Raw genomic sequence first — 18,193 nt, forward strand, 5'->3', positions numbered from 1 at the left:
CCCCCCACACACACACACAACTAGACTACAGTCACACAAATCTACAGATCCCAATTGTAACCAATATCATAACCACAATTATCTATGGCTACTTATAATTAGCTACTATCTTCAATTAATACTCTGACACTGACCATGAGACAAGACTAATAAAATGCATAGGAAATTAAAATGCATATATACACTTCAAACAATTACATGGCTAATAAATGCATAATAGTGACTGAAAAAAATTAAAATATATTAGGGTCAAATAGGTCCAATAGGGTCGGTCAGGAAACAGGAACCACAGCTATTTGGCTTTCTTCTTAGAAATTCTGCACAGTAAACAAGAAACGCTGTAGTCGATGAAACACATTTGCCATATCCACATATTCTTAACAAATCCCGTGTATGACAAACTCATATATTTTCAATCTTAAAAGTGAAATCAAAATTTTTCATTTTGACATATGACAGCTATTTTTATTAAGGTGTTAACACAAAAACTGTAAAGTAAAAAACACAACAGCATTTATTGTTGTAAAATTTTCCTAAGTGAAGTCCTGGTTTTCCACTGAAAAATCAAATTGTATCTGCAGTATTATATGTAACAAATGCAGTATATGTTCCTATTTTTAGCCCACCATCTCTTGTTTCTAAAAACATGCATATATGTATTTTCTTTTCTCAGAAGAAAATTCTGTGCATGCATGGGTAGAACCTAAATTCTTGGAACACTTGATCATGATACAGACTTTCTATTGCCTACTTCCCTGTAACTAGTGCTTAAGTGTTAGCCCATGTTACATCATCTTAAGAAATACTATATCATGTAAAGGTTACCGTATGCTAATTAGCATTAACTCATGGTCATGTGTATACCATATCAAACATATTAAAGGATACTTGCCCGCAATCAATTATCCTAATTAACTGGCCTATTATACCCCTTTTGATAAATCACTCTTATTAACATGAACAATAAACAGTGTTGCTAGCATCAATAGGAAAGTTTATAATATCACTTAATATGTACTTGAATATGTTATTTTATCAGTAATGTTTTTGTGCAGTTTTACTGCCAAATACAGGCTGTTTCCCTTAGATAAAAAGTGCCTTATTTTCCCAAAATGACCAAAATCCTAAGAATATTTTCCCAATTTAAATACAAATTATGCTATATTTTCCTAATTCATTAAGTAAACAGTTTGTTGTAAAATTTAGGTAACAAAAACACTGTTTATATTATGTATTCTGAATAAATGAAGGAATTTTTTAGTTGTGAATTATATGTGACAAATAAAATAGATTAAGATTATTATTATTATTATTTTATGTATTTATCTGATGAACATGTACACATACACCATTTTCAGGGTATCTTTTCGTTTTTGTAAGCATGCACAGTTTGCTAATAACATTGATAACAGTGCCACGTCAGGAACGGGGAGTTAAAGAGCATGCTTGTACATAATATACAATACCACAAAGCCACCTGTCGATATAAAGTGTAGCAAGGTTTATTTGAGGAAGTAGATATTATTTTCAATTGAAAAAAATGTCTGTTCTCTGCAAGCGCCAACCAAGAGCTTCCACGTGAATGTAAAATAAAATCGGATGATACACATGTACAATTTAAGTGACATATATGGTCTCCAAAATTTGCTCAGCTTTAGTTCAGAAATAATTGAGCATCTCTATGTCTCAGTATGGTACTTTTTCATCTGAGCATTCTTCCTGTGCCTGTGTTTTAACTCCTTACACCTTTCAGGTAAGTGAATTGATTATAATAATAATGATAATATTTCTCTTGTTTATGATGTGGCATGTTGTGAAATGACCAGGACAAGTTTTAGATCTATTAGATAATTTCCAAAAAAGTATTTTGTTATATATATATATATTCTTTAAGACTTAAAAGTCAATTATGCTAGGTTTTAATTTTGGAAATGTATTAACTTGATTATGAAATCTGAATAATTACAGTTTTTAACCTTTCAGAGAAATAAAGAAGTTTAGGGTCAGCATTTTAGCTTGATAGCAAAATAATTTTTTTTTTGATGTTTTCCTCCCCAACATTTCAGTAAATATTTTAGAGTGTTGATAACTCATGAGTCACGACCAAATTTAAATAATGGGGTTCAGTTTGCTTCCTGTTTGTTACTGGTACGCAAATTAAAAAATAAATTATTTTAATTTATGACTCGAAAACTTTTAAGTCTGTGTCGGCAAGAAAATGGTTGGTGATATATTATACACTAATTATTTTAGGTTGTATTGCACTGAGATTTTTCTGCCGTCTAAATATAGATTACAAAACCATTTTTGCTTGTGTCTATAATTAAGTTCACACATAACCTTTAATAATTAACATACCTGCCAAACATTTGATATTTCCATGGAAGAGATTCTTCATGTTCAAAATCAAAATACAAATAAAATGTGTGTCCCCCTGACCCTAGATGCAAAATAACCATTCAAAGTGACATATGTGGAGTTGTTAATTCAGATGAAATCATTAGATTTTAGAATATAGGAATAGTTAAGCAAATATACTAAATTTAGGGGACCAAAATCAGGAGTCTCCCTCCTTAATAAGTGATAATCAATTAACAGAAATTTGGAGAGTGTACAGCAGCAAAGTTGGAATGAAAAGTGGATATACATATGTACAGTGATAATATTGTAACAGGCTATATAGTAGTGTAGGCTCACCACTGTACATGTAATGTTGTGCAATAATGCTGGTCCTCAGGCATATGTGCTAGATTTTGACCTTACTGTTCTATGATTTTTTTTGATGTGTATCTCATTTACATTGTCAACTCTCAGTCTGTAATCGTTTAACCGTGTTGATATCCTGGACTGTAGAACTGATTCATCTGTTTATCAATGGTTTATTTAGATATAGATCCACCCACTCTAAATTGTATTTCTTTATCAAGTGATTTCGTGTTGGCAGGTCCCAACCACATTTAGATTTATTATTGCATGTAAAAGCAACAATTTCAAAATGACTAGAAAAATATCAACACATTTGAATGAAATCCAGATGGTTAATAGTTGACTATGCTTAGCCAACTGGAGTAATCCCTGAAGCCCACACTTAAGCAAAGGATGATGGATCGAATGATGGCAAGCATTCAACTACTTGCCTCAAGGATATAGCTGTTTTGATTGTGATATCACTTTGAAGTTGTAAAATACTGGAACAAAGATGTGTCAACATCATTTAAAATTAACCTCTGATGTAAAGCACTTTAATAAATATATGTTTGTTTTTAAATCTGATGACATATCTGTATGGAAGTAAATTTAAACTCTTTCCTTCAATAGTGAATAGACCTACATAGTGTAATTTCTTGAAACCTTAATTGATATGTAATGTAATTAATGGGTTCATTGTATTTAAATTTGATAAAGACTGGTCATAATTTTGATCAAGGACATTTTTTCCATAACCGTAAACAAATGGTCTATTGGTCCAAGTAAAAACCCTTCGAGCTAAATGTCTTAATTACCAAAAAAAATGTTTAAGGTCAGAAAATCAAAGGCTGTTTATATTTCCATCAAATCAACAAAATCCTCTTGGTTTTAACTGTTAATAAAAATCTTCATATCTTAACCAAAATTTCAGTTAAACAAAATAAAATTTTGCAAGGCAAACCATATCACTGCTTATTTTATCACATAATGTACTGTGTTATCCAGTGAAGATACCAGTGTCATATTTTTTTGCGTATTTTGTAATATGACCTATCAGCCCTGTGATTGGTTGTAAGTTTCAATTGTTTCGATTGTGACATCATGCCTAGGACAAGTACCTGACGTCATAGACTTACGTACTTGAGTCAAAATGGCGGCTTTTTACATTTCAATGTTGTATGAAAATTGTCGTTTTACACTAATAAATGCCACAAATCTTGATAATGTGATAAAAAGGATCTTACACTTGTTTTCAGTTCATATGAAATTTATGAAACTCGTCACAAATTTTTCATTTTAGTTCGCCAGAGGCTCGAGCACTAAATTGAAAAATTCTTAGACTCGATCGCTTCATAAATCTCATGAAATGGAAACTCATGTAAGATCCTATATATATATATATCAATTTTACAAAAAATATTTTCCTTCCTAGTCCTTTTAATTTTGATTAAAAGTGCTTCCTACCATTATATATAATTACCAATTCAACATCCAGTCAAAACTACACATACATTGATGGGAGAATCCAGTTTTCTTTATTGCTTACAAGGTCAAGAAATATCTCTGCTAATATACAAAATGTACATGTCCATCCAGTTTGGTTTTATAACTGGACATTGTGTACTTACCCTCTCGGCAAACAAACACGAACACCAGTGATTTTACAATTATAAAGGGACAATTGTCTTTGACCCACACATACTATGTTTATAAATCTGCCATAATCTTTATGTTACATATATATATGACCAAACACAAGTTTGTGAAGCAAACAGATATTATGATCATGATGACCCAACACCATTGAAGAAAGTGTCTCAATCAACTGAACTTAAACCACTGGCTTAAAAGTTTCCACCTTTTTAATAAAAGTCTTCATGCCTAACTTTATGAGTGGAACACACAGCCGGATATTTGAAGGTTTCCGTAGCATAATTAAAATGACTGCAAAAACTCTTTTTTTTTAAACTGAAAGAAACGGTTTGTTTTAGAATGTTTCATCCCCAATACTCCAGGGGTTACGCTTACTTTCGCTCTCTGCACCCTTGGAATATGTCATAGCAAAATTAAAAGGATCTGTTGGTCATGTAACAGTAAAATTAAATGGCTTTTAAGTCGGGTGTCGTCTCTCTGTATCTCCATGACGGGTATCAGCCTAGAGATTGGTCAGAGGTTTTTTTACCCTAGCCGCGTGCCTTCAATTTTGCTATGACATATTCCAGGGGTGAAGAGAGCGTATTAGTGAGCTAACCCTAAAGTATCGAGGATGAGAATATTTCTGAGTTTGGTTCTGTTGTGTTGATATTCTGGTGTAATTGTGACAAAGATGTATTTTTGACACATCATAGTCCACCAAGATTACTAGTCCCTTTCTTCCTTATGGTACTTCTAGTAGGGTTCTAGAATCAGGAAATTAGGGATTTAATTGTACTTAAGTAAGCAAAATTGTATGCCAAGTATGTGTAGCATGCTTTTCCACTAGATAACAGGATTAAAAGACAGGGAACTTAAGTCAATGTAATATGAGGATCTAGACCCTCAGATTTAGGATTAGACCCTCAGATTTAGAATTAAATGAAGGGTATAAAGTACAAAAGTTGGAAGATTTTTTTTATAATTGTAAGTCTCTAATTAAGTAGTGAAAATGTGATGATAGGGCTAGGCAGGATGTCCCTATTACTCACACAAGTGGGGGATAGTGCTTGTAAGTTTTTTTTACTCATTTACTGTTAACTCATTCACCCCTGAAATTTCATAATGAACTATTCCAACCCTTGGATTGGAAGAGTTCACATGTGTCTTCAGGGGTGAATGAGTTCAGGAATTATATCATTTTTGTGTGCTCTTGTGTTTGCTGTTGTTGTCAGTGGTTTTCTTTAAATGAATTTTTCATGAATATTTGATGTGAATTTGTTAATAATTGATAACATGTTAATTAAAAGCTTTTTTAAAAGAGACTGAAATAAAATTGTGATATATTTGAATTCAGCATTGAATCTTTTTGCAAATCGTTTTTAAAATTCATGTCTTATAAAAATAATGGTGATTTAAAATATAATATCGTCTGTGCTAATGTTCAAATCAATACCAAGTACATAGATTAATTAATGAGGTCTGGTGACTTATTCCAGGGTTAATATTGAAAACATTGTAATAAGTGGGGTTATACATAATCAATGTTTAGGTCAGGGTGAGATATATTTTTTATTGAGATTGCATATTGATAATGTTTCAGTCAAGGTTTAATACATATATTGATTATAAGGTTACATAATGTTATTGTTTAACTAAGGTCAAAGGTTGAATACTTGCAGATCAGAGGTCACAAAATGTTGATTATCAGGCCAAAGTCCTATATGAATATTTAATGAGGTTCAGTTAAAATGCAATATTCAGGTCAAGTATATATTTTTTGTGTCAAGAGTTTTACACTAGTAACCTGAAACTACCAATGGATATAAAATTGACTGTACATTATACAGTCACAAATGAAGGATTCAATCTTTAAAGCTGTACTGGTTTTGTTAATGAAATACAGAAATGTCTTGTGTATATATGGGCACCTGAGGTGTTTATTAATAACAATTAATATATGTATGTGACAATACTGTTTCTATGAAAATAATGTTTATGTGACATCAATGTTTCTGTGACAATAATGTTTCTGTGACAATAATGTTTACTAGTATATCACAACAATGTTTCTGTGACAATAATGTTTCTATGACAACAATGTTTCTGTGACAATAATGTTTCTATGACAACAGTGTTTCTATGACAACAATGCTACTATGACAACAATGTTTCTGTGATAACCTTGTTTATCGACAACAGTATTTATGTGACAACGATGTTTATATTAATATGATTTTATTCTGTGACAGGGATGTGTGAAGAAGCCAGCTCTATCAGACAGAAAGGTGTATGTTGGTAACACACCGTTCCCTGGGGAAGATGTGTCTGTGCTCCATACACAGAGGTTTCCCAACAACAGGGTCATATCATCTAAGGTAAGAGTCACAGTGTGTATAGGACTACTTCCTCAGTCTATAAAACACCCATACAGGGAATCGCTTCACCATCTTAAACGTTAACCCCCTGTTCTTAAAATTTAAACAGATCTGACAACTTTTAACTCTCTCTCTCTCCACCCCCCNCATTGAGGCTCTGAAGTAACCAATCCCCCACCATCCATCATATCCACCACCATTTCCAGCCTTGTACCTCTCAAACATGACCATCTCATCACTACCCCATTCATTATCCACATCCCATGTCTTCAAATTTCAACCTGACATCCTCTGTTACATCCCCCGTACCTTAACCACCATGCATACATGTCTATTAAAGTCCCCACCCAAAGCTCCCCATTAAAGTACCCCCACTCCCAATTAAAGTCCCCCACTCCCCATTAAGTACCTCACTCCCCATTAAAGTCCCCCCACTCCCCATTAAAGTCCCCCACTCCCCATCAAAGTCCCCCCACTCCCCATTAAAGTCCTCTCACTCCCCATTAAAGTCCTCCCACTCCCCATTTAAGTCCCTCATTCTCTATTTAAGTCCTTCCATTCCCCAGTAAGTCTCCAAACTCCCCATTGGAGTTCTTAAATTAAAACCTCCATGGCCTATCATTCCTACCACTTCATCGCCTCCAACATATATCACCACCACAGTTGAAATTTTTAAATTGAAACTTCCCTCACAGTATTGCCACACCATCAAAACTACCAGCCCCGCCTTATTTTGTAGATTGAAATCTTTATCATATCCTCCAACTTTCCCCTACCATCAGTTTCTACACCTCCTCCAAAAACTCCACTTTATTACAATCTTCACCCTCTACCCTAGTTTTTAAGCCTCCACCGCATCCCAGCTTATAATTAAGTCTCCCTCTACATCCTACAAATCAAAAATTTTACCACCAACCACCTCATTCCTGAATTTTCATGGTCTCTATAGCCCCTCCTGTGGTGACTTTCTGTACATTATTTATAAAATAAGGAAGTGCAACATTAGTAGTCTGGACACTTCAAACTTTTAATAACTGGATTGAGAAAAATGAAAAATAACATGACTAATAAAAAAAAGTTTCATTACTGAAGAAAATAAGATATTTCAATTTTTCAAAATTTTCTGAATCCTTAAACATCGTTATGTTGTAAAATACACATATAACACATAAAATTATCACACATTGGCTATAGAAGAGGGCGGTAAGTTTATGGTGACCATTATCATCCGGTCCTGATATACATGTATATAGCTTTATGTTGATAACCTTACAACAGGTATAACAGACAGCTATATTGATTACAGTTACACAGGTAGAGCTGTCCTGTTAGACACACAAACTTGCCATGAATATTTCAGTGATAAACGTCAAAGGAGATGTACATGTGTTGTTTGATAATTAACTCACCTGTTGTCCTCAGTACAGGTAAACACTCAAAAGGTCAATACTTGATCTGGTCGAAAGAAAGTACAGATCTTTATTGCTTCGTCAAAAAGTCATTTCTGTCTGTTTGTTGTTATTGTTTTTAGCTCACCTGGTCCGAAGGACCATGGTGAGCTTATGCCATACCGCAACGTCCGTCGTCCGTCTGTCCATCCGTCGTCCGTCCGTCAACTTTTCCTTAAAACACTAATAGTCATGAACGACTGAGAAGATTTTGACAAAATTTAGTCAAATTCTTTGGGGAAGGGGAACAAATTTTGTATAAATGGTGGGTCTTGCCCCCCTGGGGGCTGAGGGGCGTGGCCCAATAGGGGAAATATAACAATTTTTTTAAAATCCTTCTTCTTCTGTAGGAATGAAAAGATTTGTTCAATATTTGGTCAGAAGCTTCCTTGGGTGAAGGGGAACCAATTTTGTATAAATGGTCGGTCTGGCCCCCCTGGGGGCTGAGGAGCGGGGCCCAATAGGGGAAATATAGCAAATTCTTAAAAAACCTTCTTCTTCTGTAGGAATAAAAGGATTTGTTCCATATTTAACATGAAGCATCCTTGGGTGAAGGGGAACCAATTTTGTATAAACAGTGGGTCTGGCCCCCCATGGGCCTGAGGGGTGGGGCCCAATAGGGGAAACATAGTAAATTCTTTAAAATCCTTCTTCTTCTGTAGGAATGAAAGGATTTGGTCCATATTTGGTCTGAAGCATTCTTGGGTGAAGGGGAACCAATTTTGTATAAACGGGGTGTCTGACCCCCCTGGGGGCTGAGGGGCATGGCCCAATATGGGAAATATAACAAATTCTTTAAAATCCTTCTTCTTCTGTAGGAATGAATGGATTTGTTCCATATTTGGCATGAAGCATCCTTGGATGAAGGGGAACCAATTTTGTATAAACGGTGTGTCTTTCCCCCCTGGGGGCTGAGGGGCGTGGCCAAATAGGGGACATATAACAAATTCTTTAAAATCCTTCTTCTTCTGTAGGAATGAATGGATTTGGTCCATATTTGGCATGAAGCATCCTTGGGTGAAGGGGAACCAATTTTGTATAATGGTGGGTCTGGCCCCCCATGGGCCTGAGGCTGGGGCCCAATAGGGGAAACATAGTAAATTCTTTGAAATCCTTCTTCTTCTGTAGGAATGAAAGGATTTGTCCCATATTTGGTCTGAAGCATCCTTGGGTAAAGGGGAACCTATTTTGTATAGACCTTGGGTCTGGCCCCCCCAGGGGCCTTAGGGGCAGGGCCCAATAGGGGAAACATAGCAAATTATTCTTTAAAATCCTTCTTCTTCTGCAGGAATGAAAGGATTTGTTCCATATTTGGTCTGAAGCATCCTTGGGTAAAGGGGAACCTATTTTGTATAAACCTTGGGTCTGGCCCCCCCAGGGGCCTAAGGGGCAGGGCCCAATAGGGGAAACATAGCAAATTATTCTTTAAAATCCTTCTTCTTCTGTAGGAATGAAAGGATTCAGTCCATATTTGGTGTGGAGCATCCTATGGTAAAGGGGAACAAATTTTGTATAAACCGTGGGTTTTACCCCCCTGGGGGCGGAGGGGCGTTGCCCAATAGGGGAAATATAACAAATTCTTTAAAATCCTTCTTCTTCTGTAGGAATGAAAGGATTTGTTCCATATTTGGTCTGAAGCATCCTTGGGTAAAGGGGAACCTATTTTGTATAAACCGTGGGTCTGGCCCCCCCAGGGGCCTTAGGGGCAGGGCCCAATAGGGGAAACATAGCAAATTATTCTTTAAAATCCTTCTTCTTCTGTAGGAATGAAAGGATTTAGTCCATATTTGTTGTGGAGCATCCTAGGGTGAAGGGGAACAAATTTTGTATAAACAGTGGGTCTTACCCCCCTGGGGGCTGAGGGGCGGGGCCTAATAGGGTAAAAACATAGCAAATCCTTCATCTTCTGTAGGAATGATAGGATTTTGTCCAAATTTGGTATGAAGCATCCTTAGGTAAAAGGGAACAACTTTTGTATAAACAGTGTGTCTGACCCCCTGGAGGCAGAGAGGCGGGGCCCAATAGGGGAAATAGAGGTAAAACCTTTAAAATCGTTCTTCTACCATAGGGATGAAGGGATTTCTTCCCAATTTGGTCTGGAGGATCTTGGGCAAAATTAAGGGACTCAATTTTGTATAAACAGTGAGTGTGGCTCCCTGGGGGCAGAAGGGTGGGCCCGATAGGGGAAACATAGCAAATTCTTCAAATACCTTCTTCTGTACGAATGACTGGATTTTATCCTTATTTAGTCTGGAGCATCCTTGGGCCAAGGAGACTCAATTTTGTATAAACGGTGGGTATGACCCCCTAGGGGCATAGGGGTGGGGCTCTGTTTGAAGTTTCTCGCTATATTTCAAGTACTGGATGGATCTTTCTGAAATTTCATATGTACTTACAGCACCTACCATGGAGTGCTATATCTTTACTTCATACAAATTATTTTAAACATATTCAGGTGAGCGATACAGGCCCTCTGGGCCTCTTGTTCCATTATACAATGGAATGCGGATATCTGAACCGAAATGAAGATTTTTATAAATGGATCAGATGGCAGGTATAAATTTTCTCCTGTTGATTTTCGGCCTCTTTTCTCGTTTCTACCCAACGAAAATTGACCATCATGTAATTGAAAAGGTGCAAGTAGAAGATCTGGGTTTTTATGCCAGCACCAATCTAAAGTTGATACCAAAATATGACTCGGTACTCGAAAAACTTTGTCCAGTGACCAGCGGTCAGTCGGACCACCGTGACCATGACGGATATGGCGGACATCAACAACGAACCCGATCGACAACACTTTATTACAAGTACAGCCCATCTTGTACATCGTACCTAATGATTGTAAATATACAACTCTGCGGCCAGTGTCCAAATCCAGGACCAATCCAAACTCCATGTAGTGTTTGTAACAAATCTGTTGCAAAAAAACACAGAGCAATGTCGTGCGATACCTGTGAACTTTGGTCTCATATAAAATGCAACAACATATCCCCAAAACTATACCTTGAATTCCAACAAAAAGGTGAATTCCAGTGGAACTGCAAAACATGTGTAAAATCCAACATCGAAAATGAAATAAACATTGATTTCGACAACAACACCAACGAGAGTGACCTCCCCTTTATAATTAGAAACCACTCAAACGCGCCTGTCGACGAGAGTGATCTCCCTTCTCCTTCCGTGTTTCAAGAACTTCATGATGCCAGGAAAAAACATCCATCAAACTTCTTGTGTGCATATCTCAACATAAATAGTCTGCGACACAAATTTGATCAGGTACATGAACTACTAGCAAACTATACAGTTGATCTCCTATTCTTATCGGAAACCAAAATAGACGATAGCTTTCCTGATGCACAATTTAGCGTAAATAACTACCACCTGTGGAGAGCCGATAGAAATTCTCATGGCGGCAGAATTGCAGCATATCTACGTTCGGACTTACCAGGACACCTGGTAAAATACATAGATTTTCAGGACATAGAATCAATTTCAGTTGAACTATCATTAAATAATTTGAAATAGTTAATTCAAGGAGTCTATAGACCTCCTAGCATGAAAGAAAACACATTCACAGAAGACTTTTGTAAGACTTTTGACCGCTGTTCCACGAAATATGACAATCTGATGGTTATAGGTGACATCAACTATGATTTGTTATCTGATAAAGGAAACCCATTACAAAATGTATGTGATATTTTTGACTTATCAAATCTTGTGAAAGCCCCAACCTGTCATCCTAAAAACACAGAACCTAGCCTTATCGATGTAATTTTGACAAACAAACCAAATCTAACAGGTAAAATTTGTAACTTTGATACAGGAGTCAGCGATGTACATAATATTATTGCAGTTCAACTACGGAGTAAGATCACTGTGAGAAAACAGGAATGGATGTCGTACAGAAGTTTTAAACATTTTAATATCGAAAATTTTCATAACGACCTATATAATGCAAAACTTGACGACATAGCCAAACACGAAAACATAAACACGGCTTACAACCAATTCAGCAACACACTAACACGCATAATAGACAAGCACGCACCAATGAAAAAGAGAAAACCACGAATAAATCAAGCACCCTTCATGAACAAGAAACTACGACAGGAAATATATCACAAGAAAATGCTACACAACAAATTCACATCGAACCGTTCAGGCCACAACTGGGAAAATTATAGAAAACAGAGAAATAAGGTCACTAAATTAAGAAAACAATCAATAAGACACTATTTCATAGACAAATGTACAGGGGGGCAAAACACGCAAAACTTTTGGGACACAATTAAACCTTTTATAACCAACAAAGGAAATCAAAAACAAATTGACATCGTCCTAGATGAAGAGAAAATAGTTAATGAGCAAACAGAAGTAGCAGAATTTTTTAACAACTTTTTTGTTAACGTAGCAAAAGAAATAGGTACAAACAGCATCGACATAAACAATACCCACCCTAGTTTACAAAAAATCGCAGAAAACCAGAAACACAACATTCAAATGAGTCAATTCAAATTTAAACCAGTAGACGAACAATTCATACATAAACAATTTAACAAAATAAACCCAAAGAAAGCAATGGGCTATGATAACATATCGCCTAAATTTTAAGGTTAAGCACAACCCGACATCACTAAACCAGTCACTACACTTGTCAATACCGCCCTATCCACCTCCACCTTTCCAGACAACCTAAAATCAGCACAAGTCAGACCAATACACAAGAAAAACAGTACACTTGACAAAGGCAACTACAGACCCGTCAGCATTCTCCCGGCACTTTCCAAGGTTTTTGAGAGAACCATACATTCCCAACTCAGTGACCTCTTTGATGACGTTTTTCACCCTTATCTCTCTGCATTTAGAGCAGGATATGGGTGTCAAACGGCATTACTGAGAGTCATCAAGGACTGGAAGATGGCACTAGACCAAAATCAGTATGTAGCCTGCATACTGATGGATCTCTCAAAGGCCTTTGACTGTTTGCCCCACAACCTTCTTCTTCTCAAACTCCAAAATTATGGTTTAGATCAGTCGGCAACAAATTTACTTTCGGACTATTTAAGTAATAGAAAACAATGCGTCAAACTTGGCAAAACCACTAGCACATTTCAAAATTTATACAAGGGGGTACCCCAAGGATCAATTTTAGGCCCTATTCTTTTCAACATTTTTATCAACGACATATTCCATTTAATAGAACATAGCAACCTGTACAACTATGCCGACGACAACACACTCAGCAAAGCACACTCCTCACTAGACATAGTCAAATCTGCACTACAGGCAGACAGCGACGCACTAATACACTGGTTCGCAGACAACCATATGCAGGCAAATCCAGACAAATTCCAGGCAATGGCTAAAGGCAAAAAAACACAACAAGAAAATATCACATTTAGTTTAGGACAGCACAATTTGATTAACTGCGAACCAGAAGTGAAATTGCTAGGTGTCACCATAGATTTCCAACTAAACTTTCATACACACATCTCAAACACTTGTAAAAAAGCATCTAGACAATTAAACGTACTTAAACGAATAGGCAGACACTTAAACAGACTAGGCAAACTCACTATATATCACTCATTCATCCTCTTAAACTTTAACTTCTGTCCCCTCACATGGCATTTCTGTGGCGAAACAAACACAAAAAAAATGGAAAAAATACAGGTAGGGCACTCAGATTCATATACGACGACCACACATGTACATACGAAGTTTTATTGGCCCGCTCAAAATTACCATCCCTTAAAATTGACGCCTCAGAAATTTTGCAATCGAAGTATACAAAATTACAAACAAACAAACACCCACATACCTGCATGACCTCATCAGTACCACACAAAAGCCATACTCCTTTAGATACCACAACACAGCAGACAATACCACAAGTAAGAACAACCAAATTTGGCAAACACTCTTTTCGATCTGAAGCACCAAAAATATGGAATTCTCTGCCAGACCACTTTCGAACAGCAACAACACTTTCGCAATTCAAAACACTTATAAACAGCTGGTACCGACCACAATGTAAATGTGTCACATGCAAACAACCTACATAATAAACCACACAACAACATAGCATCACTTATTACTCTCATACAAGTACACAAGGTTTTTAAATATGCTTTTACACCCCATGTTTTTAGACTGATATCTGCTATTTTAAACAGCTACTAATGTACATGTGCTTTTAACAAACGATAGTGCTAACCTAGCTGAAAATGAAATGTGATGTATGAGTAAAGTATTGACTTTGTAACTGTTTTATTATGCAATGTGTATGTCCTGTATGTTAGTCGGTTTTAATAGCTCCTTAGAGCTAATGTTGTGTTGTTATACCATGTACCGACTCTAAATAAAACTTTTTGACTTTGACTTTGAGCAGCTTTTATGATAAACAGTCCGTTGTTTTTTCTTTTCTTTATACAATATGTAACACAATTTACAAAGCATATAACACTTGTACATTAATTTAATAAAGAAGTAGCACTTTATACTCATAACCACACCCTGACAAAGACTTTCGAACATATGAACATGTGTAATATGACGAGGAATAGTGATAAAGTTAGCGCCGTCGCTGGGCCTCAAACCTGCGACCCTTGGCTCTCCAGCCTGATGCTCTACCGTTGAGCTAAAGGGAACTTCCCTCTAGCTCGAAGCTTGAAAGCGACCTTAATCCTATGTAAATTAAAACCTACCACACTACTTTCCCCTTTTTTAATATGTTTGCCCCCGAAGACACAACTATCCACAACCCAGGTCTGGGTATCCCCTTGTCAGGCACACACCAGAAGCTTGAAACAAGGATTGGTCACAGGCACTACTGTAACAGGAGAGCAAAAATGCACGGCCAGACCAGGGTTTGAACCTGGGACCCTCCGAACTCTAGATAGACGCTCTAACAATTAAGCTATCTGGTCGCCTACGATCGACCCAGTCCAGTTCCGCTACACATGAACCACACCTTTACACTAAATACACATTGTAAAAAGCCTGTATTGCATGTAATATATCTTGTCAGCACCATTGCATGCACAATCATGTATGCATTAAACACTATATCTATAGACATTGATCTTCAGACCTGTCTATTGGCATCCACCAAACATACAGCCCAACAGGAATGACTGTGTATATTATACCAGGTCAACAATTATCTTTATTATTTGTCATGTTTAACCCACCAGATCTATATGGTATTAGTGCAAGCTACTGATGGTGCAAGGCTATTAACCTAAGCAAGCTATTATAATTAGGAGATACAGCTAAGGGTTAGATAACTTGAAACAGGTATTCTATTGTATTATGACTGTAAACAGTAACAGTTATGTAAGTGTCCCTAAATCTTAATTTAAGTGTCCCTTTATAAGTTTAGAATACTGCAAACCTTTACATGTTCTGATGTATTTTCTTGTCTCAATGTTAAATTTTTCAACCAACAAAGTTTATGTTGATTGTACTTTCAGTAAATTCATGAATATTTGCCATGCAGTGGCGGATCCAGAGGGGATTTTTGGGCTTCAGGACCCCCCCCCCCCCCCCGAGAATTTTCTTTAAAAAATGCATTTTCACCATTTTCCTCGATTTTTCCCCACATGGAAACCCCCCAGATAGATCTCTGGGTCCGCCACTGCCCTGTGTAAAATCCTGCTGGAGACCTGATATCTTACAATATCTCAGAATTTGCAATCGTCCATCTTCTTTGATGGAAACAAAGGCAAAAATAAAAAAAGGTTAATCGATTATGGTTGGGGGAAATTAAAAAGGTAAATGTGAAATTAAATTTCAATCGGTCTTCAAAAAACAGTTTCATTTAATCAATAGTATTTCTTGTATAAGAATTGTGTATGCCCTTAGTACGTTTTAACCAGTTATCCTGGCTAATACATGGATAGGATTTAGTTGAATATTAAACTTATTATTTTATATTTGTGTATTTCTTGCAGTATACAGTATTTAACTTCCTGCCAAAGAATTTGTTTGAACAGTTCCGGAGGATAGCTAATTTCTACTTCCTGTGTGTTGGCATAGTGCAGGTATGTGAAACATTATTTATGATAACATTGATCTTTGTATAAAAAAACCTGGTGGAGTTTTTGCTGTTACCATATTTATCAAACAATAAGCCCATGCCTGTTAATAAGCCCACCCATATCTACTGCAGTTCAGTAGAAATCCCAACAAATGATATTTTATTGTCCTGTAATAATCCTGCCTTCCTTCTTAGAGTTAGAGATTATGTAAATTATACCTCTAGTGAAAATCCTTTTATCTGATTGTTTGAGACACAGTCACATTCACTTTAACATTGAGTCAATGGAAGGGTGCTTCCCAACGCCCTAGCAACGGGTGACAGTGTGTGTGACAGTGCAAAACAGTGACCGTGCCAAGAAGATGTGCTTATGGTTCGTTTCAGCCGCCATTTTATTTTCCTCAGTATAAAATAAACACTACATATGTTCATGTGTGACAGTTAACCTAGGGTTACCCCTCGGATATATCACTTCACCAAGGGTGACAGTGATATCCGAGGGGTGACCCTAGGCACTGTCACACTCTAATGAATGTAGTATTTATTTAACGGCCCCCTGGGATTATTGGAGGATATAAACAGTACATGGATATATTTTCAATAGAACTGATTTTTGTTGAACTCTGAAAAAAAAGAAAAAACCCACCCAGAACCTTTTACTAGCTTGACTGTTACATCACAGTTTGTTTGGTACCTGCACAGGACATTTGGTGCTATATTTCACCTGCTCATGTACAGGAAGTACTATTATGAACTGGTCAACAAAGGAAACTAAATATTACTTGGCATGAAGTATGAATTTTATATATTTAAGATGTTTGATTTATGTACCGTATTTGTCGCTATTGTCTCTGTAAGTTTGAATTTTTCAAATAATTTGTGTTGTGGAAATTCTCACGTTGCTGAATTGTATACTCCATATTGTGTCAGTGTGTTCATATTGTAATACATTGTAGTACATACTAATTCAATGGAAAATTTCATAAATATGATCTAATTATTTTGCGTGATTTAGACTCCGAATTGATTCATTAATGATTGTTTCTTTTCAACTCCAAAGTAATTTCACTTTGAGGAGTGTTTAAAAAATCATTTTGTTTCTATTTCAGCTGATTATCGACACACCTGTCACCCCGATCACCAGTATAGCCCCTCTAGTGTTTGTTGTCTCCGTAACTGCAATAAAACAGGTCAGTATTTTCAAATATTAATTATTTTCTGAAAATTCAGTTGACAATTTGAATTAAGATGTATTTTCAGTTTTATCTCTATTTTACACGATGATAACTGTGACATCATTATTCCGTCCTTGTATTTCAGGGCTATGGGGACTATCTACGACATTTTAGCTCTATTTTACACTAGGGTAACAGTGACATCATTAGTCCTTCCTTGTATTTTAGGGCTATGGGGATTATCTACAACATTTTAGCTCTATTTTACACTAAGGTAACTGTGACATCATTATTCCTTCGTTGTATTTCAGGGTTATGAGGACTATCTACGACATTTAAGCTCTATTTCACACTAGGGTAACAGAGACATCATTATTCCGTCCTTGTATTTCAGGGCTATGGGGATTATCTACGACATTTTAGCTCTATTTTACACTAAGGTAACTGTGACATCATTATTCCTTCGTTGTATTTCAGGGTTATGAGGACTATCTACGACATTTAAGCTCTATTTTACACTAGGGTAACTGTGACAACATTATTCCGTCCTTGTATTTCAGGGTTATGAGGACTATCTACGACATTTAAGCTCTATTTTACACTAGGGTAACAGAGACATCATTATTCCGTCCTTGTATTTCAGGGCTATGAGGACTATCTACGACATATTAGCTCTATTTTACACTAGGGTAACACAGACATCATTATTCCGTCCTTGTATTTCAGGGTTATGAGGACTATCTACGACATTTTAGCTCTATTTTACACTAGGGTAACAGTGACATCATTATTCCTTCCTTGTATTTCAGAGCTATGAGGACTATCTACGAC

General features: G+C 36.4%; 1 protein-coding gene across 2 annotated transcripts in view; it reads left to right on the forward strand.

Annotated features, from left to right (window-relative positions):
- Positions 1–18,193, forward strand: part of LOC110444856 (probable phospholipid-transporting ATPase IF) — a 114,165-nt gene that overhangs the window by 18,778 nt on the left and 77,194 nt on the right. For both annotated transcript variants that reach the window (XM_021489219.1, XM_021489212.1), the window contains exons 3-5: positions 6,573–6,698; positions 16,102–16,191; positions 17,297–17,377. In XM_021489219.1, coding sequence (XP_021344894.1) covers positions 6,573–6,698; positions 16,102–16,191; positions 17,297–17,377 — 297 coding nt within the window. The remainder of the gene's footprint in view (positions 1–6,572; positions 6,699–16,101; positions 16,192–17,296; positions 17,378–18,193) is intronic.

Source organism: Mizuhopecten yessoensis, unplaced genomic scaffold (genome assembly GCF_002113885.1).
Source record: "Mizuhopecten yessoensis strain PY_sf001 unplaced genomic scaffold, ASM211388v2 scaffold2065, whole genome shotgun sequence".
In the NCBI taxonomy this organism is placed as follows: domain Eukaryota; kingdom Metazoa; phylum Mollusca; class Bivalvia; order Pectinida; family Pectinidae; genus Mizuhopecten; species Mizuhopecten yessoensis.